This window comes from Vanessa atalanta, chromosome 10 (assembly GCF_905147765.1).
Source record: "Vanessa atalanta chromosome 10, ilVanAtal1.2, whole genome shotgun sequence".
Lineage (NCBI taxonomy): Eukaryota > Metazoa > Arthropoda > Insecta > Lepidoptera > Nymphalidae > Vanessa > Vanessa atalanta.
In genome coordinates, this window is record NC_061880.1 from 6,138,826 (window position 1) to 6,166,692 (window position 27,867).

General features: G+C 29.7%; 1 protein-coding gene across 4 annotated transcripts in view; it reads left to right on the top strand.

Annotated features, from left to right (window-relative positions):
* Positions 1-27,867, top strand: part of LOC125067109 (protein TANC2) — a 204,708-nt gene that overhangs the window by 74,987 nt on the left and 101,854 nt on the right. Inside the window, exon 1 of one of the 4 annotated variants that reach the window (XM_047675492.1) lies at positions 240-499. The exons of 2 other annotated variants lie outside the window; for them this stretch is intronic. In XM_047675492.1, the coding sequence (XP_047531448.1) occupies positions 427-499 (73 nt within the window). In that variant the 5' untranslated portion in view covers positions 240-426. Of the gene's footprint in view, positions 1-239; positions 500-27,867 lie in introns of those variants that run through there. One more of the 4 variants, XM_047675493.1, reaches the window with a different exon arrangement.

The following is a 27,867-nucleotide window of genomic DNA, read 5'->3' on the forward strand; positions in this document are numbered from 1 at the left end:
TATTCATTCAAACTTTCGTCTGCTTACGAATTAATAATATTATATATTTTAAAACAATAGTTTTTATGGTATAACTGCGGCTGTTCAGGAAAACAATAATTCTTTCATTCACAATGGCACGTTTATAGAAAATAGAACAATAATCGCAAAGGGCACTCTAATCAGATTAGCGCGATCTGTGTATGTGTGCGTAGCGTCATGCGTCACTCATTCATTCTCATTCGCGTCGGTGATTCGGACCGTGCAGGTCGTCAGCGCGCGCGCCGGCCTTTCAACGAACAAAATTTTAAAATCCGTTGTAATAACTTTGATTAAATAAGTTGAATTAAGTAAAACTAAATAATAACGAATAAAATTGTGCGTGTAAGTGAAGTGCCAGACAAGTGTGTGACCTTTAAGTGAAATGTTTAACTAAGTGCAGGAAACATGAATTCAAAAAAGCTGGAATACTTTAATGATAATGACTCCGTGGATGAGAAAATTAATCTCAGCTGTCTAGGTGAGTTTTTGTGTCTCAATTTTGTTCACAATGTGTTTATATGGAATGTTAATTGACTTTGATGCCATGGAATTACAGAGGTGTTTGTGCATAGCTGATAGGAATATCGAGGAAGCTACGTGCCTTAAATGATAAGATGTGGCGAGACAGCTATTAATGAGTGACAAATAAATTGACAAGTGTTCTGATTACTGCACAATAAAGTTTATTGATACATTGTTAATTATAGACCATATTTGTTATTTATAAATTCGATAACGAATCTAATAGTAGATTATTTAAGACAAATATCATGTTAGATTTAAAATCATTTGCTTATTTATTATTAATAAATAGTCATCTTATTGCTCTTGTTTAAAAATAACAATTATTACTAAATATTTTTAACACTATAAGATTAAAATTAAATATTTCCATTGATTTTCATTACTCTACAGGAATTTCATAACATTTCATGTCATGCTTTTTATTATTGAAAAGCGGAGGAGTGAAACAATGAGTAATCTTAAAGATTTTTTATATTCTGACTCAGCCGTACAAAAATGGGACACCGAATACACAACATTTTCTATTAAACTTACTCAAACAAAGTTACCTCTAAAGAAAAAGCAAAGAATATTTATATAAAAAGTAAAACTAGCAATCTTCTTGCATTGCCCAGAGGCTAAAAAGGACCAGTACTTTTGTCTCTGTCTAATGCAAAGCTTTAGAATAGTTGAGATGGAGTCATTATATTGTAACTGTGTGGGTTCGTCTGCCTATGCGGTATGCGCTGCACTATTAACAATAACCTCAAAATGTATATTATTATATAAAAAAATAGATTTAAACCATTAAGAATACAAACCTCGATCGATCAAGGCAAACGTCAAAAATTGAAGTGGAAAATTTTCGACAAAATAATAATACAATACTAATACACTATTTGTTTACAAGATTATTTAATAAAACATGTCGTACACTAAGTGAATCCTTGTAAATTTGCTTTTTTTAAAGTAGTTTATTCAAAAATTATTTATTACTAAACCTAATCTTCAAATCTGCTGACGACATGATGACCTAAATACATGATATAAACAATCTAAATGGTGCTATCTCGTTTGTCTGGACTCGTTAATGACCTTAAGAGTATTGAGACGTACCATTGCGTGTGTAGATATTTTTATAGCTACTAAAATCTTTATAGATTCCTTTTATTTATTTATTGGCAATTTAATTCATTATTGTGAACTAATGCATAGACAAAATTCACATAAATAATGTGAAACTAAAAAAATACATACGTACTAAAATATCCATTTATATTCAGAATCTCTTAGGAAATAACTGTAAGTTATTTCCTAAATCCGAGTTTTTTGTAGACAGCGTCTAAATATAGTATATTTACTTGTTTTTATTTATGTTTTGCAAGTATTATGAGCAACTTGATCCTGTTATATGTTCATTTTACAACTAAATTTGTACAATTTCACGCCTTTTAAATGTTTATTACCTTTTTTTAGCATTCGCTGAGTAGAATGCTTTGCAGACTATTCAAGGATAGTATAAACCTGTTTTTGATGTCGCTTATCATGATTGAATGCATAATATTTATTATTATTTTGTGCAAAACGTGCATGACTTTGATACAAGTATTTTAATACCAACAGATTTTTGCTGTTGTACTTAAATTAAATATTGTATAATTACGTAATATTTTATATGTATTGAATTGTTGTTTTAAAACAGTTTGTTCATTCGAATACACCTGACGACCTTTTGTAAGGCTTTCCAATTTTATAAGGTAATAAAAATAATAACGTATTTGATCAAGTAAAGCCGGATAAAATACGGTTAAATTGCCGTAATTCGAGTCATAATCCCGAGCTAAACGTTTTCAAGCTTTCACTTACATCAAATGGGATTTAAGAGGATATTTTGATAGTAACACAAAAGTAGTTTTCTTTGATTCATTTAATGGTTCAGATTACGCTACCTGTCATAAAAGTGGTTTTACTAGAAGAGAAACTTCATTGTCGGTTTCGTATCGTAATGTTAGACGGCCGACTTCGAATTGGAAGTGGCTGGTTATTTGTTCAAGTATTTTTTATTTTTGTTAGACTCAACATTCAAGTACGCACGACCGTGTAGCCTCTACTCCTATAACTATGTCAATATTTCAATATCTTTGTATGTTCATGTCATAGATAACGTCCATGATTATTATGTTCACTATTGGAATATTCAATCTAGCTTTAACATTTAAGGAGTATAATTTATGTATCGACGTTGAAAACATAGTTACTATTTAATGATATTGTTATATTGCAATTGTTATTTAACAAAGCCTACAATATCAAACATATTTTATAATACATTTCAATGTATTATGATTTTTATTTCATACGTTATCGTAGTTACTTCAAATAATAATCTAAAATCATCATTAAATTATTAAAACATATTTAACATATTAATCTTCTTATTTCAAGGTCTTTATTGCGTTAAACATTTTATACATTATATTTTTTGATAACCCTTTTTAATAGGACAAAGGCGCGAACCTCTTGTGTGGTCGGCTGATTAACTTGCAAGGATCCGTTGTAAACGTATTCAGCACTTACCCTTTGTGATTTTTGAAGGGTAATGAGGTGAGACTGATGAAGAGTTCCATAGTTTAAACTACCGAAAATCGTTTGAGTTAATTCCGTACACGATAACGTTTCGTTAATTTTATCGAACTCTCAATATTTTTAAACATAATACAATTCAAAACATAAGACATACATGATACCAAACGCTACTAATAAATGTACTGAATAGGCGTTAATTAAATAATATTTATGAAATATATTAATACATGCAATTTGAAATACTTACAATCTAAAGAGATTCATTTTAATATAACCTTAAATCTAAGATCTAAGTCCCAAATGTTAGATACTTATATAAAAACAAAAAAATAAATATTTGGGTCTATCAATGAGATTTTGATTAAGATCATAGGTATTTTTATAATTAATGCAAAGGTCATAGACAGGATGGATAGATCATTAACCCCATGATACAATGCGGGCGGTGCATATTTTAGCAAAGGACTGGGGTATAAAAATTCCAAATGTTAAAAGTAATTAAAATAGCGGCTCGATGAAAAGTAACTTTACGATCATGCTCGGTTTCGATAAAGCGATCGATAGTATGTTTAATGCCATGAGAGTAAAGATGTAGATAATTCTGATGCAACCGTAAAATGTAAACAGAATATTTTATAATCAGCATTATCTAATTGTGAAAGCAGTACAAGTACTGGTATCCTATACTGACTTAACCTGTAACAACAAAAAATATAATGTACTTAAAACAATTAATGTAAAATGTTGATATTAAGAATGCAGATCTATATCTATGAAACAAATTAATAATCGTTTATAAGGTTACTTGGCACAGGCTGACATCAATACGATTGCTAGATTTTACATAAAGATGTGTCTTTGAATTTAGCACATGGACTTTTTTCAAGGTTTCGTGATCATGCTTACTCTGAATTTATTTGTTTTGATTGTACAACGATTCTCTTTTATTACATTGAGTATTTAATATAAAGAACGTGATTAAAGAATAAGTCGAAAAGGCGCTTTATGTTCAAAATTAATTAAAATCAATTAAACAAAAAATCCAACTATAGTGTCCAATATAAACTTGTGTTAAATAAATAAGAGAATTTCATTTAAAAATAGAATAAGAACAAATCTTTGTGGTACAGGATTTTCTCTATCAGAGTATTATTGTTTTAAGGTGAATTAGGGAAGCAAATGAAGACAGGGCACCTAAACAAATACAAATACAACCCGAAGTTTAAAATGGAAAAGTCACTAATTGTTTCCCTAATATTGACTATGCTTTTTGAACACCGTTTCGTGGAACATATAATGTACATAAATATACAAGTGGCTTCATGCGTATTGAATAGATGTGATCATTTAGCTATTGTTGTTTTTGCTAATCTTATATTCACTGAATTCGACTTTGTCAATATAAGGAAGTTTAGAGAACATTACATGAAGAACATTTAAAGTCAAAAAGAGTCTCTGATTATTATAAGTGACAATAAGTTTTAATTTTTTTACGTTGCTGAGGTAATAAAATAGTTAAATTGATGACGTAAAATGACTGTTCAAGTTTAATGAACATTACTGACACTGTTAATTTAAATAGAAAAGCCGACAAGAAACTTTTAGTAGTAAATATTCTCATAAGGCGAAGGAACAACTCAAAATTACCTTTTCGTTTCCAAACAAGGATTTAGGTTTAATATGAGAACAAGAAACCGGTATAACACAACAATTAACACTAGAAACTATAAATGGTGTAATTACACACCTGGACGTGGTGGTTTGCTCGCTAAATTAGCGTGTAGTTCAACGAACCTAAACTCAGATGTGTTGTATAGAAATCTTGTTTCTGATGAAGTAATTTATGGGACGTCAAAAAGTCATATCACATTGATACGATAGATAATTAAAATTTAATAAAATGTTTAAATCTATTATGCGATTTCGGGGAAAAATAAACGTACATATACTTAATTTCAGAAATATTATGAAAATATATGTAATACTTAGTATTTCTGTTTGAATGTAGTCATGTAAAAGCCGCACCTAAAACTATTAAATTAAAATTACTTTATATTTACCTAGGTATTAATATAATATGTACATATTATATCGTCTCGTTTCAATAACATGGTTATGAAACCCAACTTCATTGATCGAAAGTCTAACTATAGACGGTTAAAATTGTTGTACCTAATATACAAGAACATATTTTTTGTGTACACGCAACTTATATGTAAAGGGTCAATAAGAGAAGGGTCGGTTCGAACGTTGGAGACAGGTGTTTGAGTTCGCGTTTCGGAGTTTTTTGCTCCTTTATCGATCGCTATTGCTCGATCTTTTTATGGATTCTCTTCAATATGTCTTTTTTGGCCGTTAAAATACTTCTAGATCTTCTTTCTGTCCTTATGTTTTATACTTCTAAACATTACCTTACTATCGTATCAATTTCACGTAAAATGTTACACGAGACTAATAAAAAGAAACATGAAAATACATTAGTTGCTCATTTTACAATTAAATGTGAAATAAAAACGCCTTCAAATGTTAATATTACGTATCCAATTACTACACTACAACAATATATAGAATAAATGAACGGACAATGTCAATTCAATCATCAAGCGTGTCTTAAACAACGGTCATGAACATTGAAACAAGACATCGGTTAAGATTATATAAGAGTATACATCTGGTAATTAGTTTTATGATTACACATTTCTAATTATCATTCAAAGTTGACACTCATCAAAGCATGTTTGTCATTTAATGTTACCGATTGTTGGTTTCATATATTTAATGATTATAAAAAATATTTTGAATACATTAATATTAATAATTAAAACAAAATCATTAACAAACAGCGGGATGCAAGATCATATACGTGGGTGTCGAATGATCCTTCTATCTTGCTCACTCGTGTAGTATTAAATGAAACAAAAATCGAGGCCAAGAAAGATACGAAATATTTTTTACCATTATAAACCAGTGTTCCTGATCCTTCATTGATATTATCTTTTAGTGGATGCAATTCGTACTCTTACTACCATCGCATATAAAACGCTGCTAATTTTCATTTAAAAACATGTATAAGAAAACTAATAATAAATTTATATAATTTCATTTAACACTAAAAACACCTGTGTACAACAAGACACAAACAACTACGACGTCATATAAAAATATGCTAGTGAAATTGAAAACGAAACTTATTGAAATAGGTTAAATAATTATATTCCTAATCCAATAATATAGGTATATGCGACTACAAAAATCAACTTTAAAAACGCAGAAAATTTTCAATAGGGTCCAGATATACTGGTTGCATCACAAGAATCACTACCTGTTAATGGTATAAAAAAGGACTCCATAAAAAGACCAGCAGTTTCAAAAATCGATACGACAAACAAAATTGAACTTTAACGCATAATAATAAATATTCAAATAGCATGCAAACGTTTGAACCATTATGCCATCTGTCGCTCCACAGACGAAATTAAATATCTTGGTGATAGCAGTCGGATCCCACGCTAATTGAAATGGTTTCGATTCTGTTGTTACTTTTATCATCCTCAGAATAGAATTGATTATTTCTAAAATCTTTTATTTTATACCGTTCGAATTCTTTTTTTACATTTAACATTGAAATTGATTTTACAATTGTCGCTTTTGTTGATCTTAAATTGAATTAATTTAAAGAATACTAAGCTTTTTCAATTTCTAATACAACTTTAGACAAAAATAATATAAAATTGTGGAAGAAAATAATGGTTCTTGAAAACGTGGGCTAGAGAAATTTCGTCCTATAAAACATTTCCAACATAGTCCAAGATACATAATAATTTGAGGATTAATTATGATTAAACTTCGGACAAAGATCGAAAAGCTAGCTCTTGTCTTATTATTAAATTTTTCATCATGATAAAAACGTTCTTGTGTTTATATGTGTAGAGTCTCGTTTTCCATAGCATATATACAGCAATTTGCTTAGCTATAAGTTCTGTACTTTAGAGATTTATGGAGAAGACAATTAACCATTGATTGTCTATCGAAGGGTTCGCATTTAGTAAGGATTAATGAAACTTAATTTTGTTTCTTCTGATCTCTCTATTAATAATTTATGAAATGAGTACTGTGTTATTTACTGCTGTAGTGGAATAGATCTATGTACATAGGTTATAAATTTTACTGCAAAGATAAATCTGCGGTTTTTTATTCTATGAAATAGTTAGAAAAAACTATTGAATAGTTAGAAAAGTATTTACTTAAAAAGTTATTTATAATTCTACTTGAACGATTTAGTATACATTTCGATTTATACCATAGATCAAAACACAGCTATATTAAAATCCAGCTGTTCTTAAGTGTCTTCTAGTTAAGTTTGTCACGTAATTTTTCGAAATCCTAAAGCTGGTACTTAATAGCAATAAAGTGGAACCCCCCAAAAAATATGCTCATTAAAATTAAATCAATTTTACAAATATCGCAAAAAATAATAATAACGCGACGCAAATTGATAAATTCAAGTTGAAAACTGAAAGTACTTACATGATGCAACTGAACAAGTATACTGCGAAGGTGACGAAACTATATCATATTTTACCATACAAAACCAAATTGTCACTCGATTTTATGACGTAACGTTCAATATTTAAAGGTCATTGATTTTTTCGTATCGGGAAAGTTGAACATAATGATGTGTTACGTAAAAAACCTCTGACATTATAGGTTTCGAGCTAAGGGGCTCATTTCTTCGAAACAAGTAAAAGAATCGTTTTACCAAGAATTTGTTTTCAACTTTTATGCGAGATGACCCAGTGGTTAGAACACGTGTATCTTAATCGAAAATCTATAATCTATAGTCTACTTAGTAATAACAAAAAATATATATTTATTATTATATTACAAAGCGTATTGAATTAAATCACAAGAACAGATAGTTTTTCTATATAGCTTTTGCAATTCCTCCTTATTCGGCTAAAGCATGTTAAGGAAATTAAACGTGGCTTTTTTGACTTGGACTTATAAGGCCACCGAGAGATTTAGTCGTAGGCGTAACATATGATTATATTAAACACGAAACTTAATATCTTGCACATATTATTTTTGTAATAAACGAGATCATTAACAATATTTTTAATAACGGTAGCTAAATTATATCTTTCCACACATGTGTCAAATAACAGTGGGTTTATTACAGCACTAGCTGCTCCGGTTGATTACAACTGCGTCGAATTTTGCTTCTTTATATTAAATGGGCTATCTAACGCACAAAGTTTTCTAAAATTGTATTGGTAGATCATAATATATAAATAAATATTTCATAAATAGAAAAGATATCTTTATTTTAACGATTTATTATATAAGTATTTTATTTAAATATTTTTGTCGTAATTGTACATGGAAAATGTCTTTGAATAAATACTTTCAACAATTTTAACTTTAAAGAATAAATTAATAATTTGATTTCTGTTAGTCATCTTGAAGAATTTGAAGATATTGATTGGTGATCACCCAATATTTCATTTCTGGCAATTAAAATGTCATATTGTTGCTAATAAATTCGTTTTCAACAAGCCTCTTCATAGATTTTATTGGCGGTGTCATTCACGATTTGACCTCAAACGTGATCAAAAAGAAATTATGCCATCCGATTAAGTCCAAAATCACACTCTAAAGTGAAAAGTAAAGTAAGATAAACTTGATTTTGTTATTTATGAGTTCTTAATAAGATCTGTTTTTCTCATTTAAATTTTATTTTGATACTTAAAAAGCGGCAACTATTAGAAGATTTTGAATTATTTTGGAAAGTGAAATTGGATAACGCTGTTGTTTCATTTTATCATATGTATATGAATATACGAATAGCTTTTACAGTTTTTATTATCATGTACCTAACATGATCATAAAAAAGTATTCGAATTCGAAACTTATTGCTCAATACAATTTATATAGCTTGTACTGATGAAGTTTCATTCCTACGGTATCATCAAAGTAACCATTGTATTTGAAACTGGTACCTACAATGGATCGTCTCTCAAGCCCCCATTTGTACTTCCAATAGCAATACCAGATGAACTAGCGATACCTTTGCGTAATAAATTGACTGCCGACATTGCATTTGAACGTATGCACCGTTAACGAGTAATAGAATGGCGCTTTCACACTGCAGATCACTCCAGCAGCGGAAGCAGAGTAAGATGCCTATTCAAAAGAAGAAGTAATCGAATCACTGACCTACAAAAGTCATCGCGTCGGCAATAAGTTCTCGTATTTATTGCTCTTACTCTGTTATATAATATTAAGATCTATATTTAGAAACTTACTCGTGAAATTGTCTCATAAATTTGATAGACTTGACCATGCGAATACTTAGTACACGTTAAGGAAAATTCGAAAGTAGAAGAACTATGCTGTAAAGCTCACGTGCTCAATACAAGGTGTCTTCATTATTCCTAACAAGCATGATATCCAATTTCATTGCCTCCCCACGATCTAGCATTCGTGTGAAAGGACTTTATCGTTATTCAAAATAAATTATTTTCCCAGACCTTTAGTAGAGAAATTCAGTAATAAGTATAAAGTATTAAGCATCTCAAACCCTTCATTTTGCTTTGCTTTCACCGACTTATTGCGTAAAGTTCTATCTAAATAGGAATCTTTTACTTTGAAACTGCCTGAGGTTTAACTATTAACATAATTGTACTTTGCTTATTCGTCATTCCATTTTCTATGGTCTTTTAAACCGAATCAGTCTCCTGTTTTATTATTATTACTACGGATGTTATAATCTCATATCATTCATTCGTTCGTCGAATTTCCTACGTCAAGTAAATATAGAGCGTAATTTTTTCAATATTCTTTTTATGTCTCAAAATGATATTTTTACATGTTTACGAAACATGAAATATTTAATATTTGAAAGTCAATAACATCGAGATATTTTCTAAAAAGTATGGTTACCTTAAACAGTGTTGCAAAATTTCAGGAGCAAAATTGTACAGGTTGAGGACATACATACTATTTTCGATTTAACATTCATATGTTAAATCGAAAATAATATGATTTTAAAATAGCAGATTCATACATCATATTTGATATTTATATTGTAGTCATAGTATTTTCAGTATTTGTTGCTCGATTTGATAGTTAATATATATAGCGTTCAAATTAACGAGATTTACTTTATTGTGTTGTAATTGTACATAAATAAATTTTGTACATAATCTGTATAATAACTTTTGACATAAATTGTTTATATAACAATTTTCACTTAAATCTCATGTTACATATCTATGCGTCATGTCATATTTACCATAAACAGTCTATAGTACAAATTTCTCGGCATCGTATCAATCGAAATACCTTATCGTACTTTGATGTTTAACTTCCTGTAGTTATTTATTTTAGGGCAAGATAATAAAGTAGCTTATGATCACATTGATGCAATCTTTATCAAGCATGCATGAACAGGTATTTGCACTGACGATCTTATTATCTGAGAAATAAGAGTAATAATTGCGTACCGTGCTTCTTTGGCATTCTCTATAACGTATTTTAGTACCTGGATTTTTGTACATGTATTTAAAACTTTGCGACTCGATTTAATAAAATACTACCAGTATAGAATATAAATTTTATTCTATAATTCAATCCAAACGTTTACCAATATAAAATATTTTATCATTCTATAGTTCTTAACATCATGTAAGTTTATGTGTAAGCTAAAAGAGGTCATAAAGCAATTATAACTCAGGAACATAAACTGTTATTTTTATTGCTATAATATACTCGTGTTATGTTCAATTATGCACTTAACAAGAGTTATGCATTAGGGCACAGTAGGAACTCCTACAACATAAGTTGAAATTAATATTCGTATCGTTCAAATAATTTCCTGTTTCTTGATCTACTCCTCTCAAAAAAGGCCATATTATTTATAAATGAAGGAGATGTAAGCCGTAAAGTGAGGAAAAAAGTAAAAGATTATTTGGATTCTTTTTTTAAATTATTACTATTGAATCTTTACCATACCATTTTTTAACCCATAGCGATAAATTATATAGTATTGTTATACTTTTTCTCTTTACAGATGTAATGTTTTCTTTAACTTTTAACGGTATTTCATTTGTTCATATATTCATCACAGGTACTATTAAGTAATCTTATACTAATTAAAGCTTAGTCGATTTGTCTGAAAATACTCTTAATTACTTATCAAAAGGCCTTATAGTAAGATAATTTAAAAAAGATAAAATTTACTGATTTTTACTAAATAGCCCACGGATATATATCAAACCGAAATATAAATTATAAAACATACCTACTGATACTAATCATGGGATAAAAACGGAACTCTCATGTGATACTTCACGGTTTACCAATTTTATGACTTCCGAAACATTCTTAATGCCTCGATGATTATAATTATCATTCATATGAAATATAATTTTAGTAATTAACACGGCGACCTTTGTTATTTATGTAATTAGATTGAAGTCTATTCAAAAATATATTTCTTTTGTATCTATGATTAAGATTAATTGAATCTGTGAGTGCATAACACGTCCATAACAAGGTACGTCGTAATTGAAGATATCATAGTAATAAGGTTCAAGGTAAAAATAGTTTAGAAATTGTTATGCACTGATCCCGTGATAAAATCCTAACGAATAATACTTGGGCACTTCATACATCATATTGAGAACTCAGCGCTGAACGAAATTATATTAAAATCATTAGTAAATATAATTGTACGTATAATTTTATAATATAAAACAACGCCAGTGAAAGGGACAGAATGAAAAAGACACTAGCCGATTCAAATGCCAAATGAAAACTTGCTACGGCTAACCGAGTTTCACATGATCAATTCACTGTTCAACGTTGATCAACCATTAAATCAGCGCGACGGGATTTAATTGTGAGCAAGTTAATTAGATTGACCGTTGAATGCGATAGCCAAGATTTTACCGGCCGTGGGAATGCTGCAAATATTGTCGGAACCTAAGTCAATGGAGGAACATTTTCTGTGTGCCTGTGTGAATTAATTTTCCTATGTTTAAAATGTATAATACTCATTAAGTAACCAAAATTTAAACGTATTCCAATTTTTACATCTGTATATATTTTTTGCCATATACCTTCTGTTGATAATTTGCATATATTTTACATTTGAAGTAATCCTAAAAATTTAATAAAATGGAAGTTCCAAGTAGGTTCTATGTAACATACATATCAAATAATAATTATTACCTTATACATGAATATCCTAATTGTAACTATATTTTAATAAACCCCCGATATGCTCAAGTAATTCCGTTAAATTTAGATAACATTTTAGTATGTTGTTGTATTTCCGAGTATCAACAAAATTGGAATTTGTATTAGGATTTATTTTAAGTGTAGCTACATTGTTTGATGCGTTATTCATTGCATGTGATATTTGGGAACTTCACGGACTTGCTCTAAATTCAAGACGCGTAGAAATCAAAGGTTGAAAAGTTTCTGTTAAAATAAGTGGTCTTTGCAATCCATGAGTCATCATGTTTTATACCGGATATGTCGTTGGTGGTATTTAAAACTAAATTTTTATTTTATTTTATTATTAAATAATTTGAATTATTAAATTATATTATTTAATAATAGTTATAGATTTGTGTCTGTTAATCCGCAATTTTTTTTTATGCGAATTTGTTCACAGTTATATATATTTTTAACCAAATGCTCCTTTTAAGGTAGTAATAGTATTTAATTATTGTTTTACCACGCTCCGATACAGTGCGATCACCAGGTACGTGCAGATTTTCTCACGATAATTTCCGCCAGCACTGAGCACGAAATAAATTATAAACACTAATTTAGTTGACGAAAAACCTAAAAGCGCTCGAGCATTATCGTCCTCGAGCACACGCTTCTACACGATTGGAAATCTCATTTCATAGTGTATTTAGCAGTATTGCTAAGATAGGTATTAGTTGCATTTTATGTTTTGCGTGTCATCGTTCATCTTAATAAATGATCAGTCCGATTTGTATATCAGTTTTTCATAAACACATATTAAATCAAATCCTAATATGGTCCAGGTCATTTTGCTTCTCGCATCAAAAGCTAATATACTTACTCATATGTCATAAATTTCAAATCAGTCATGCATCAAACGATAATAATTTAATCCATACATTGCAAAGATTTTATTTATTACATCATTCTACTTTACTAAAGTCATAATCTCGACAAACCAATGAAGTGAAAAGAAATTACCGAGCGGATAATTCATGAGGTATTCAATTCCTTAAATGGTTATCGGAAAGTGATTCCGAAAATACACCGCGGAATCCGTTGCTTAAAAAAGTAAACAAAGGCAAGCGAGATGCGAAAAATCAAAAGAATTGTATTGCTAAGATTTTCGCGTATAATATATCGACGGCTACATTGAAATGAGAATATTTTTACAGTTTAAGGATGATGTCATATTAATATGTTGGTCAAATAACAAGTAATAACTTTATAAGCTACTCATCCCCTATTAATGTTTCTTTAAAAGGACTTATCGTTTATACGTGTATCGTGTATTCATTATTTTCGCAATACCTTATCAAATTTTTGATCAGACTTAACTTTATCACATGTTTTCATTTAAAAAAAAAATGTCCCTTATAAAAATAATAATTTTACAAGTATGAACATTTACCCATTTCTATAAATATTCTTGATATGAAGACAAAATAACACTGGACTCCATTCATCTCGCTGCTCGACTTTGGTCTATGACTTTACTAGTCTTAGAATTATATTATTACGTAATATTTTTTACACGATTGTATAAATTAACCATTACTTAGTTATCCAACTAAATAGGGCTACAATTTTTTAAAGTTCATAACATGATGTGAAAAAGTAGGTATAAGTATCTCAAATACCTACTAAACATACAGACACATGTGTACCCTAAAAATGACTTCTAACTAACAGCAAAATAAAATATAATCAACATACCAAAAGTCATCTCACACAATACAAACCTTGTAACGTTTAAACTCCCACAAAAACTTAACCAGCGTAATTAATTGTTGTACTCTATAAAAGATCTTGGTACTTACATCATACAAGAGCAGTTATATCTTACATGTTATTATTAATGATAACAATTGATATTACGTAAGCGTACCTGTGCTGTGCCCACTATGATGTAATTCGTTGATTGATACGCTCATTACTCGGCTTGACTTTAATATTCTTATGATCAGATACTAAGTTTGTTTCGTGTTCATTTATATTGATATATATCTCAGTTTCAATGTTTAATTATGATCTGTCGTTATCTATTATATATTTTATAACGTTTTCATCAAAACATACATTTATTTGTAAACAATGAATTGATTAATATTCAATCCATTTACAGATTATGTCCTATAAATCTTCTGTAATATATGTTTCTTTATAATCAAATTTACTTGAGTTATTCTATCGGCTGTCTCATGATTAAATAATAATTTCCGGTATTTTAAGTAAATATAATATACATCCCGCTATTGCAGGGCAAAACATTGTAAACAAATTGCCTTAATTAAGACACAAGATGCATCTCGTGTGCCTGTAATTACTGTGGCTCATTTATATTCTACGCAGGAACGACGTGTATACCTTATAATACGACATTGCTTTGGTGTGAATACTTTATGATTGAAAGTTCTCCTTCAAATTGATATATATGTAAATAAAAACGAACATAAAGTGCATTGTATTTGTAAGAAAAGGAAAAATTTGAAGCATTCAAGTATGAAATGAGCTTTATCTATTGTCGTAATTGGTAAACTCTAGAATATTATAGTTCTACAGCATTGTCGGAAGCAATTATACGGACGGTGTCATTTATAGACGGACGTCTCGTATAGACGGAACGCCATTTTGAGAACTATAATCCCAAAGTAATTTGATGTTATTAATTCATTAAACACTTTTGATTGCTGTATTATATTATTTTATGCCATTAAACCATATATCTTTCTTTAAATTATGTTGCTATTGCAATAAATTATTTAGTAAAACGAAAACAAATAGCACATATATAATATTTTTAAGATGATATAGTATGAACTTAAAACGAGACCAGCTGATACGTTTTTTTGTGCTAATGATAAGAAACATATCTTTAGAATCAATAACTTTTCAGTAACTAATTTTATTTCTCATATTTCGTAACAAATTGTTATTTTATATAACCTAACTTTGTAAACGTTCTCTATATTAAGCTATCATATACCATTCATCAGAATATGCTTTTATTAAAGGCCTCGAGCGTAGCACCAAAATACATAATAAGTCACGAATTGTGACTTAATTGCTATAACAAGCAATATTAAAGAAATTTTCTATTAGTGGTTTATAACACTTATATATAGATGTATTTAGCAATATAAGAACGGGAATACTGATAGTTGGGAAATTGTAGAAATTTAGAAGGTATCCATTTCAAAAACAGATCTACATCACAAATACTCCAGCAACGTAATCAATAGAGAGTATCATTTCTTCAATCAATTCAACAATAGGGTATCGAGAAATCAGAAACAGTTAACTGACGGCCTATTCCAATATATCGGAACGATTTCTATGTTTTATTTATTTAGCTGATAAGATGTAAACTGACATCTATAAAATTAGCTAATATTAGAATTATTTACGTCGTGATCTTAGATATTTATTGCTATAATTCTTACTATTCAAATTGTGAAAAATAAAAAAGTTTTTTATGGAATGTATTTAAATATATTTATTTCGCATTTATATTCCGTTAAAAATGAAAACGGAATCATATGTATGATATAATTCCGTTTAGCAACTACAGTTACTTGCTTACAATTTTCAAGTAAATTACTAACCTAAAAGCAATTATGTAGAACTTTTACGACGTTCGATTGTTTTTATTTATGATTTACTGACTGCAAAACGGTGTTTGATATTTATTTATAATCTAAAAATGTCGTATTAAACTTCTTATTAAGTATTGTAGAATTTAGACAAAGTTTTTGCTAGTAAATGTAAATACACGCATCTACACACAGTATCTGAACATGTTAACTGCTCAATAATGTATGAGTAATATCTTTGAACTCATAAATAATAGCAATAACATTGAATCTAATGTTCTTTATACTATCGTTATCAATCTTATTATCTGTATTTATTTCAACAAAAATATCATCAAGTACTATAAAAGTCATGTTCTATATAGCCAAAGGTACAAAGTACCGTTAAGCGTTCTAGACAGTAATAAAATGATTAACACCTTGGTCCATTTGATCAGAATCGTGATTGGTGGATTCGCTTACACGTGAAAGTTACAAACTTACAAGTGGTCAATGTGTTTCTAGTTTGCGCTTGAGTTCAAATCCGATTTATATTCCTTATGGTTCTAATAAAGTTTTATAGTTGTAAAATATATATTTCCTTTAACAAAATTCTACCACTGCCTCCGACTGAGTTAATTCATTACTTGTAGTGTACAATTTAGCTTTTTGTATCAGAATTAAATCTTATACTTCCAAATCACTGGACACCTCTTATACCTTATTTATATCTTTCGTAATTTATTTCTCATCAATTGATAATATCCTAACGTACATTTAGTTTGACCATTAACTGTATTGTTGTAATTTGTCGAACTTATTTACTCTAATTCAAGATTTGCCCCTTAAGTGTCTAGTTCAGACAGCAAATTAGAATCGCTAACTAGCTTTGAAATGACAGCCTTCACGACGTAATGTCGTCTCGTAACGATAATAATTAGAGCCTTAGTATTATCATTATATTTCAGTTCAAATAGAAATGTTGTTACTCAAAATTAATAAGAGCTATTTTGTTTCAGGTAAACTCAACAAATTGCATCAGTTTCGTAAGCAACCAAGTGAACGTCGTCGGTGAATTATATCATTTTTTAAGAAACTTTGGTGACAAATTCTTTCGTATACATATTTTTTTATATTTTAGTATAAAATTTTGTGCTTTTTAATCAGATTAATAATTAAAACTACTATTACATATAGTTTAATATTATTGTAGAATATGATAAAAAAAACGTTTGGTAAATGTTTGTCAAACATTATATGTTATTGCGATTAGATCGTTAACGTAAGCTTATCGTGGATATTACGTTAACCAAGAATAAGTAAGGAAAATGACACTTTCAATTGTTTCGAACGTTTACTATTCACCCACACATAAATCACAAAGAAAAAGAAATTAGTCAAGACGACTCATTGACCAAGTAGCACAAACCAATACAGAAGTTTGACGCATTTTGTAACCATATTTGCAGACACACCGGCGATACTACAACTTTTCATTGATATAAATGGTGTAGGCGGACCGCTTTGACCGCTTCATTCATGTATTAGGAAACATAGCCCACGCGCTTAACGGTTTCGACTATAGACGATGCATTCTAGTAAATTGCCAGTTAATTAATACGATACTTATGTTGTGCCGTTAATTTCACGGAATACAGGAAGCGGTTAATCAATTTTGTACATTTGCCCCACATGTTGTAACATCGCAACAAGAACAAATCAACACTCATCTTCAATGTATCGAGACTAGACGGGTTTCAAAACCGTCTTCTCCAACGAAGTATTTTTATTACTGTTTAAATTTAAATAATAAAGCATTTTGTTTTTAATATTGCAAGAATTTAACTAAATTAGTACCTCCGTAATGTGAAACAAATTGAAATGTTAAATGATCGTGCTTTAAGATGCTAATCTAATCGCAATATTCATCGTGATTACCAAATACTATATAAACAAGGCGAGTCGAGACACCTACATGCGACAAATATAGTGACAAGTGACGCTATTATGATCGTAACGATTGAGTCATACCTAATGATAAATATTTATTTTACATTTTTATATTAATTTATATTTTATTTATTTTCGTAAATTTTCAATAAAATTTCTATTAGATATTTAATTAAAAATAAATTAAATAGTGCATGTGACTTTTACATAAGTAGGTATATATATATATATTGTTGTACTTGTTTATTAGTGGTATTTCGTCTAAACACACTGACACTAAGAAATATAAACCACATATTTAAATGTCAATGTACTACTAACCATGAGATCTTAGAGGCTTTAGCGGTTGTGATTGCAATTACACTGGGTCACTCACCATATTAACTTAAACAAGTTACACACAATGAGTAATACCACTAATTGTATTTGTGGCGGCATTTCTCTTTGAAACATTGTCATAACATTGTATACTTTTTTAAAACTTAGCTGATTTTGAAACAATGTTATCCGTTTTTTTTTTCTGAGTTTTGCACTTGTGCTGTGGATGCGACAAAATTGAATTTGTGCAATTAGTTGATTATATAATTATATTCTAAAAGCAATCAACATTAATATAATGTATTGTATATTTGTTTTGTATATAGAACTAACTAACACACCTGGTGCGTTTTTTAATACTTTTTGTAACTACGTTGCAAAAATAAACGCCTTCCGTTACTTCAAACTTTGAAAGCATGGAAACGTTTAAGCATAAACCCAGACGCGAACATTTCTATTAGTGATGACCGCTACCCCATTGTCTGTGTGATAGTACGCTCAGGCAAATGGCCTATTGTTTGCTGATATCCGATATTTAAATCCAATTTAATGGTATCGGCGATGTCGTATTTTCTTGGCTTTTAAACTCTATGTTTAAACATTTGTATCATAATCGACCATTTTGATATTTTAATTTTGGACTTCTAACTTCTGCAAAAAAATGTTTATCTTAAGTAATGGGCGATACTAAATATAATTGTGTTTTTGCACCAATTTTAGCAACTATCTCGTGTTAGTTTTTTACACATATGTTTAAAAAACAAAATAACACATTGATGGTAACAAAATTTAGGTAGACTCATGTTTAGAATACGTAAATTATAACCGAGAAATGCGGATTCAGAATTGACAAGTGCTTATATTGTGCTTTTTATTCATCTCGTAGTGAGCGACGAAGAAAACGATATGAATGAAAATCTACAAAACGTGTGTTCACCAACCTGCAGGGTGGTGGAATAAGGTTCAAACTCCAAACATTGATAAATGTTCCCAGTAAGCTAGTAGACGGTAGTAGCAGTAGTAAATTAGTATAACGATAAAAGTGACTTAGTATACATTCCTTCAATCTGTTCGTACTTTAACTTTACGCCAAATATTTCAATCACTTTTAAGTTAAAATCTCAGCTTAATCTTGCTTTACACATATCTCATTGCCGCCTTTTCGCTTTAAATCCATAAACTATTCTTTCCATTAAGATACAGGGTAATAAAATACACTTAATTACACGCGAAATGGTGCTGCCGATTTAATTTATGCATTTTCTTCGACCACCCAGTCATATCTAAAAATAAAATACTACTTGCTAACGTTTGATTAAGGCTTCATCGTAAATTAAAACTATAGATTTGTTCTATTCGTTTTTAGAGAATACCATTCGATTCAAAAGAGATAGGTCCTAAGTTGACGTCTTCAATTCATTTGAGTTTACTTCGAAGATATATGCAGTTAACGTCGACTTTGGTTAATTTCGTTTGATATATTCACTAAATGAATGGTTCGATGCTAATAAAATTAGCATAATTATTATAAATAATTGATAACTATCTAGTTGTCTGGTAATCATTAACGAGATTCCACAAAGAAACTTTTCATTTCATAAATTTCGGCCACAGTTTTTTTGTTACATGTGACATTTAAAATTGTGACAGATAATCCATTTATATTGAAAGCGCGTGTAATTACCGTTCAGATTGACATTTAATTCGATATGTTTCGTAACAACTTTCCCAGTTAACTGTAACGAGATTGTGTAACTTAGGGTTTGTTAGGACACTTGTATACTTCAATCAGAGAAACGCCTTCGAAGAGTTTTATTTTCGCAGTAACGAAATTCTTACCAAGATTTTATTGCTTTTATCTAAAATATAGGATCGAATTTATAATTTCTGGAGTGTTTGTAACTGATCTTATTCATATTTTCATATAAATTTTGATAAATGTTTTTTATGGCATTAGTTGGCGGACGAGCATATGGGCCACATGATGGTAAGTGGTCACCACCGCCCATAGACAAAAGCGCTGTGAGAAATATTAACCATTCCTTACATCAGCTACGCGCCACCAATCTTGGGAACTAAGATGTTATGTCCCTTGTGCCTGTGATTACACTGTCTCACTCACCCTTCTAACCGGAACACAACAATACAGAGTACTGTTATTTGGCGGTAGAATATCTGATGAGTGGGTGGTACCTACCCAGACGGGCTTGCACAAAACCCTACCACCAAGTAATATATAGTTCAGAAATGTTATATCAAGTAATCATTAAAATAATAAGTGCTTTTTTGTTAAATCTAATTGCAATGTTTTAGTAGGAAATATATGTATATAAATATCAATAAGGCAAAAGAATTATATACATAAACAAAATAAATACGAACAAACTCACGAAACATATCTCGTTAAATATTTATCATATAAATATAGTCGCTTACAATAAAATGTCTGATGTCATGCTCTCAAAGCTAACTGTCATATTATGCGAAACAAGTGAATAATATTACGCAATATATTTCATGCTTCACGGTGCTAGAGGAAGCGTGTTTTGCAAAAAACACGAGGGTCGTGCCTTGCTTGACTGAGTCGTGAGGCCAATTAAGCAAATAAACTTGCTATTAAAGTCTCTTACCCCTTGCGCTGATAATAAACGTATTAGTCACTAGCATTATAATTGTAGACCTCAGTATGAAATTAAAACCTCAGGGCCTACTTGTCTCTGATTATTTTCCAGAAAACATCTTTATGTATAGACAAAAAATTAACAACTTCAGCTTAATTAAATTAACAAACTCATGCATAAAATTAACCAATGAAATAAATTTAGCGTTTGAACATTCATAAAAATCGCCGCCCAGCAAGGTGACGTTCTTTGATGTTTTATTAAAAAGTTAAATTTAATTTATATAAAAGAATGTATGTTTCGCCATAAATCTGTACATGTTTTGTCTTATATAAAGGCAATAAGAGCTATTTTTGAATGTTTTTCATATCTAAAGCGATTTCATTAGGGTTTCCAAATTTTATAGGCAATTTTTTAGAGAAATAACCCAGTGTACACTTACATCGACATTCATGAAGGGTTTCGCCGTTTTCTGATATCGCGATACCTTTTGTGAAAAGGAATTAATGAGAGTGCGTTGGTCCCTCGTTTATATTCTAAATAATCTTACTAATAAAAATTTTAAGCATTGATTAAGGTATATTGTTTTCACTTGTCGTTAAAAATGGAGTTATTTACTTGAAACTTTATTATTACTTTTGGGAGTATTTTTTTATGAAACCAATGTCCCAATTAAAATTCTTTTCGTAATTGCTATATAAAGTAAATACATAATATATTTAACTATATTTGTATTACGTCGCTTTGGGTAAATGTCCGTAAAGTCGGAATATTATGATTGATTTCTAACTAAATTCTTGTTGAGTTAGAGACTCGAAATTTTGAATATAGTCCTGAATAGAATGATAATGTAAGGAAATTGATAAATATTCATGTGTTGATATTGTTATGAAATTACTTCTTATACATTATTTGTCCGTACTTTCGATGCAACCAGGGTAAAGCACATTGCTTAATTGGCCCGAATAGGCTCTGTACCCAATCGGTGAGAGTAATTTCGGTATGCGAGATGACTTTTGATTTGTAATTTACTTCTGTATAACAGTTTCTTTTTGCTGTTAGAGAGAGTCGTATTAAGTTTAATACTCATCATTAATGCAGTCCATTTGTGTTACGCGTTACGGAAATGTATGTCTTGTAGTCATTTTAAGTAAAAACGGATAAATAACAACCTGTAAATTTTTTCTGAACTTATTCCAACGCGCTGCTTTGTGAGATGGTAAATATACATATGATTAATTATAAACACATCAAGTGATTAATTATAAACACAAATAAAGCTCGTGTAAATTCAGAGGTCTGTACCCAAATTTGTACACGCGATCGTTTGAGGCCCTGTATTGCTTAAGTGTATTTTATTACTTATTATTGTAAATATATTTTTAGTAGTTGAAATGGGTAATAAACAAAGTTTGTTCTGATATATATAAATGTTAATAATAGACCTTCCACTTTTCCACTTCATTACATAGTATTATAAAAAATGAACGCTTTCTGTCCTTTTGTATGTTTTGGTCTTTAAAATTACACAAGAGATTTTGATACGTTTTTTTTAATAGATATATTGATTAAAGAGGAAGGTTTATATTTATGCATGCACAATATAGTAGAGAAACACTGAATATTTTAGAGGTTTCAAATGTGATGTCATAGATAAACACATTTTTTTGCGCTTACATTGCAAACGCAGGCTGAACCCTATGAGTATCTCGTAAACAGATCAAAACAATGTACTACAGCATTGTACACCTTAAAAAGGTCTTCAAAAAAGTAGATGATGGTATATATCTCTCAAGGAAAATATTTTTTATCCTTTACTTTTTACCATAAATAATGGCTTATATTCGAAGTGATTTTAGGCGATACAGCATTAATCCTTATCCAATTAAGTACCTTCAACACATTGTGCATCAATATGGCCCTTTACAGTAAGTAATTTCAATTAATATTTTCGAAGATATTTATCATTACAGCGCTTTGTATTGTCTAAAGACAAAAAAGCTGTAAACGTTGTAAGAAATTCTGTAGTATATTTAGTATCAGCATTACACCCGTGCGAAGCCGGGCGGGTCGCTTGTATATTAAAAATGCGAATTATTTACTTTACGATTGCACATTTGGTATAAAGTATGTGGACAAGATAACGGCTACAGAAAAAATGTATAGGTACTTTAGTTTTATAGTTGTTATAAGAGCAAGTTATAGTCCTCGTTTCACACCAAAATTGCGATACACTAAAAAAAGCTGTGAACATCTGTGCAAATACATGTACTTGTCAAGCATACTTCCAACCGGGCAATGAACTCGTTATACAATAGATATTTAACGTAGGATTTCCATCTGACCGGATTATGTCGGATTTGTCTTAGTTTGTAGGAAATATACGCCTTAGCCTAACTTGCATAAATTTTAGACTTTTAAGAACTCATTTTACTAATATACCTGCTTTGTGCGTTTCAATATGGCGATAAACCGACATCCAGATAAATATTTACACGTACAGATAAATATTTTTGTCATGAACACACTGTCGATTCGATTCACTACTGTTATCGTAAAAGTGTGTCAAGAACTTTTAAGACTGAATATTTCCGGCGAAATATTCATAACAGTTACAGGAAAAGAAAACAGCAATACCTTTTGCCATTTCTGTTTTGACTCTTAAAAATACATATAAAAACTAATGAAAAGCCACTTAATTGTAATATGGAAGCTATTGTTATTAATGTGATTTAAAAAAAAAACCATAGTAATGAAACTGAATTATTTGAATTTTAAGTCCTCTTTTTTAAGTTTTAAAAATGGTTACACTATTTTTTAATGCATACATGTGTTAACTGATTATAATCTGCAGGAGATTGTGTAAATTATAAAAATGTCCGTTAAGCTAAAACTTTTCGAATATCTGATATTTATAGTACGTTTGAGATGATCAAAGAATAAATACTTCTTCTAATAATCTTAGATATAAAATATTCTTGCTCTTAGTGATGGATTCGTTTACTTATAACTTTATGAAAACATAATGGTATTTCTTTCGTTATTAAAAAAAAGCCGTTTGAAGCCACTTGTGAACATATGTGTAACCGGCAGGCAGGAAGGAAGTTAGTTATTAAGCCGTACAAAGGGATACATCCAACATTTATATTTGTAGTTTAATTTTTTTTTTATAATGACGTCACAGCAAAAATTTTGTTCTCATAATTAACTAGCGTTTAAGAAGTACATTTTTATTATTACTACCGTTTTTCATATAACAAAACAACAAAAGACCATAATAAAATATAGCGTCTTTTTAATTACAAATGATTAAAACCATTGTACAACAAATGAATGTAATGTTCCCTTAATCTTAGAACACTAAAAAGCAGTCGGTTGTACTTAGAACTACGAGTAAATAGGTATGCTTTCATTACATAACTTTTACTGAGAACCACACACTGTAACACCGTTACGTAATTGTCTTTTTGCGTGCTTTTGGAAATTTAAAACATCTTACAATATGTATAAAAGGTTCTTTTGTACATAACAAGTTTTCTTTAATTCTGCTTAGTAAGTATTTTCTATATATTATGTATACTAAAACACCTAATCCGAAGTCGTTTTCTTTCGTATAAAATGCAAATAGGGTATAATAGGTTTATTGACTTTCGAAATTAGTTCAATAACAAAGGTGACATTTATCGCACGTAATAATTTAGTAGTCAGTAGTTTCTGCGAAATAAATAACCTTATCTAAATTCCTTTGATCGTACTTTATCTACATTTTCAACATTTACTTCATATTTATTTACTTTAATGTGACCTACCACAAAGGTCCGATGCAAATGGCTAGTCACTACGTGCCAACGAGCAACGCGTTCCGCTCACAAATAAAGGCTATTAAACTTATTCTTGGCAACGATAATGCTTGACAAAGGTACAAAAATTATATCTTAAGTTGTGAAAGAAATTTCAATGTGCGCTTTAGTTACCAACTAACGATTTAATTTTATCGTATCTAACATAACTACATAATATTTAATTAATTTCGGCATAAATCCAAAAAACAATTTTTGACCTGAATAGAGATGATTTAAGTGCTATTTACGTTCTATAATAAGATTCAAAAACTCTTGCTTTTTCTTTGTAAAATAATGTAATTTGACCAATTTATGTTCCAATACGAACATGTATTTAGCTTTTGTGCGTTCGTGTGAATTATTCTATAATAATGTTATATTCTAGAGTGAAAACCAATCTGTTTCGATGGCCGGTCAACGCTTTGAGCTGGTGGCCCCGAGCCAAATAAATAATTCAATAAGAATCTTTAAAACATTTAAAGACGCTTAATGAGAATGTTTGGCAGGAAAATCTGTAATAGTATTAACCTAAAATTGCTATAAATACCTAAGTTTCAAATATAAACATTGTAAACTCTTACAACCTAATGGTATTTTTACCAGTAAAATAAATTTTGAAACGACTACTGAAATGTAGAACGTCATAAATCTTTATTTATTTATTTAATATAAAGTCGATTATAATAAATACTAATTATATTTCAATGTGATTCTGTCTTAAATTATGAGCAATATTAGCTAAATTGTCAGTATATATATTATATGACTTAGTAACAATAAAAAACACTTTCAGTAATATTAATCAATCTCAAGTAACAAAGGTTTCACAAAATTAGTTAACACAAAAATGGATGCAAAATGTATAAAACAGTTCCAGTCACAAATAAACATTACGTAAAATTTATTTATTTCCATAAAATATTGTAGTCATTTCGAAAAGGATAAAGTAATCATTTATGTCACGATCATATCCCGAACGGCCATTGTCCCTTATTGAAAAAAGGATCGCTTATTTATTCCTCCATTATGCAAATATATGCGTTGGTAGTCTTTGAAAAAGAACTTTAATAACAATGCAGTTAATTCGATTATTGATTAATGCGTATACTTATATGGATAAATCAAAGATGATAAAAATAAACAATGCTCAAACTTGACTTCCCCATGCAAAAACTGTCAATGCTTCAACGTGGTAAGTTGCAAGTTAACTGGCTTGCACCATTGACTGATTAAAATCTTAACTCCCAAGTATCGTATTACTTTTAAGGGATAATGAGGAAGCAAGTAACCCAACATTCATGGCCGATGTTCAAAATCTGATGCAAACTCAATATATATTTTTTGCAATTTTATAAATTTGACGCTGGCCTTTTTATCTGGGTTATAACATTTTATTTGAGCTAGTTCTTTTTCAAATAAGCATACTTATCTGCATGTTATTTTGAATATAAATAACACTTGTATCGACAGCTACTTTAGAATGAAATAGTAGCTACTGGTGTTAGAAATTTATGTAAGCAGCACGACATCATTTTGTTTTGGTGCGTTTTGATTTAAAGGATAAGTGAGTCAGTGAATTGTTAGGCAATGCCCTGACAACCATAGAATTTATGAAAATTCTATGGTTGTCAGAGTATTCACGGTGCTATGAATAACTTACATCTCCCTCTGGTTGCATTTGTCCGTAAGTCTGTTCTACATATAAACTACAGAATTTTGACTACAGGATTTTATATACAAAATTTTGTACCTATGTTATTAAGGAGAGAGATTTTTCATCATTGGGTTACACACACCATAAAAGTTAAGTGTCATCGGAATTTACCTATATTCTAAATTTTTATCTGTAGGATAAGAGAAAGTGGTTCTAACTTAGCTTGCAAAATTTGTCCGAAACAAACTAACAAACATTGCGAAATAAATAAAAGATTGAGAAATCTTACCATAACCATGACTTAAGATTACCATAAACATGAGAACTGTCATGGTTATGGTAATCTTCAAAATGATGAAAGCTACATCGGTTGGATACATTTCTATCACGGGAATCTAGATCATAGTCATGGTATCTCCAAACTTTTAACTATAGATGCGACAGATTTATTCACACCTTTAATTGTATAGGTACTTATCTGTATTGCTAAATATTAAAATGAATATCGCCCTTTGTCGTGTGATCGTTTGTTTAATTTGAACATTTTAAATAACCCATTTAAAACTATCTGATGATTCAACTTTTAAAAACCGCAACATACATAGTTTTTCACGAATAATAGCATCCCATTCAATTTAAACTTGTTTCGCACAGGATATGTTTGAGCACAATGCCTCATTTCGGATGTTGCTTTTATGTACAACAATTTTGCAACAATTGTTTTAATACATATCGTCCATAAAACTTACAAAGAGTTTATTCAAAATTGCAGTAGCAGGATGTTAATGCAATGTTCACGATGACCTCTGGGTCAAGCGAAGCGAATTTTTCATACTTGGTAAGCATAAGTACCTTATGCGAAAAATCTAGATTGTAGTAGTTCTTTACTTTGTGGGCTTAATTACTAATATAAAACTTAATTTTAAAAAAAGTAAAATGGAACAATACATTTCGCAAATTCAGAAAAAAAATGACAGACGGGATTCACTACGGCGACCAATTTTATCTGATCATTATTCCCTAGAGATTTCGTCATAAAAATTTAGCCCAACTTGTCAAATCATAGTCTATTACTATAACTACCCTTTAAAAGTACCATATTCACCTCATCAGATAATCGAAACAATACTGTATTAAAACTTAAAACAGAGTTATGTGTATTTATCTAGTCTTTGCTCGGTATTTGTCGAGCTGCTTATTTTTAATATTAAGATAACAATCAATGGTAACACTGTTGATATAAAGAATGCAAAACTAAAGCAAGTGTTACGTATATTTCTGAGAAAGAATTTTCATATCTCTAGGTGATGCCATCAATGATAAGAAACAAGTTTATGAATGTTAATAACACAATGATTCTCTATAAACCTCTTATATTATTACATCAAAATTCTTTATTATTACATCAAGCTCGAAGGTTGATAGGTCTTATAATATATTGGTTTTTCCTTGAAAATATAAAATTTTATTAAGGCTATTTTTAGAATATTTTGAAAAAAAAATGTAACAGATAAAGAATCTCTTTAATCTAAACTGCT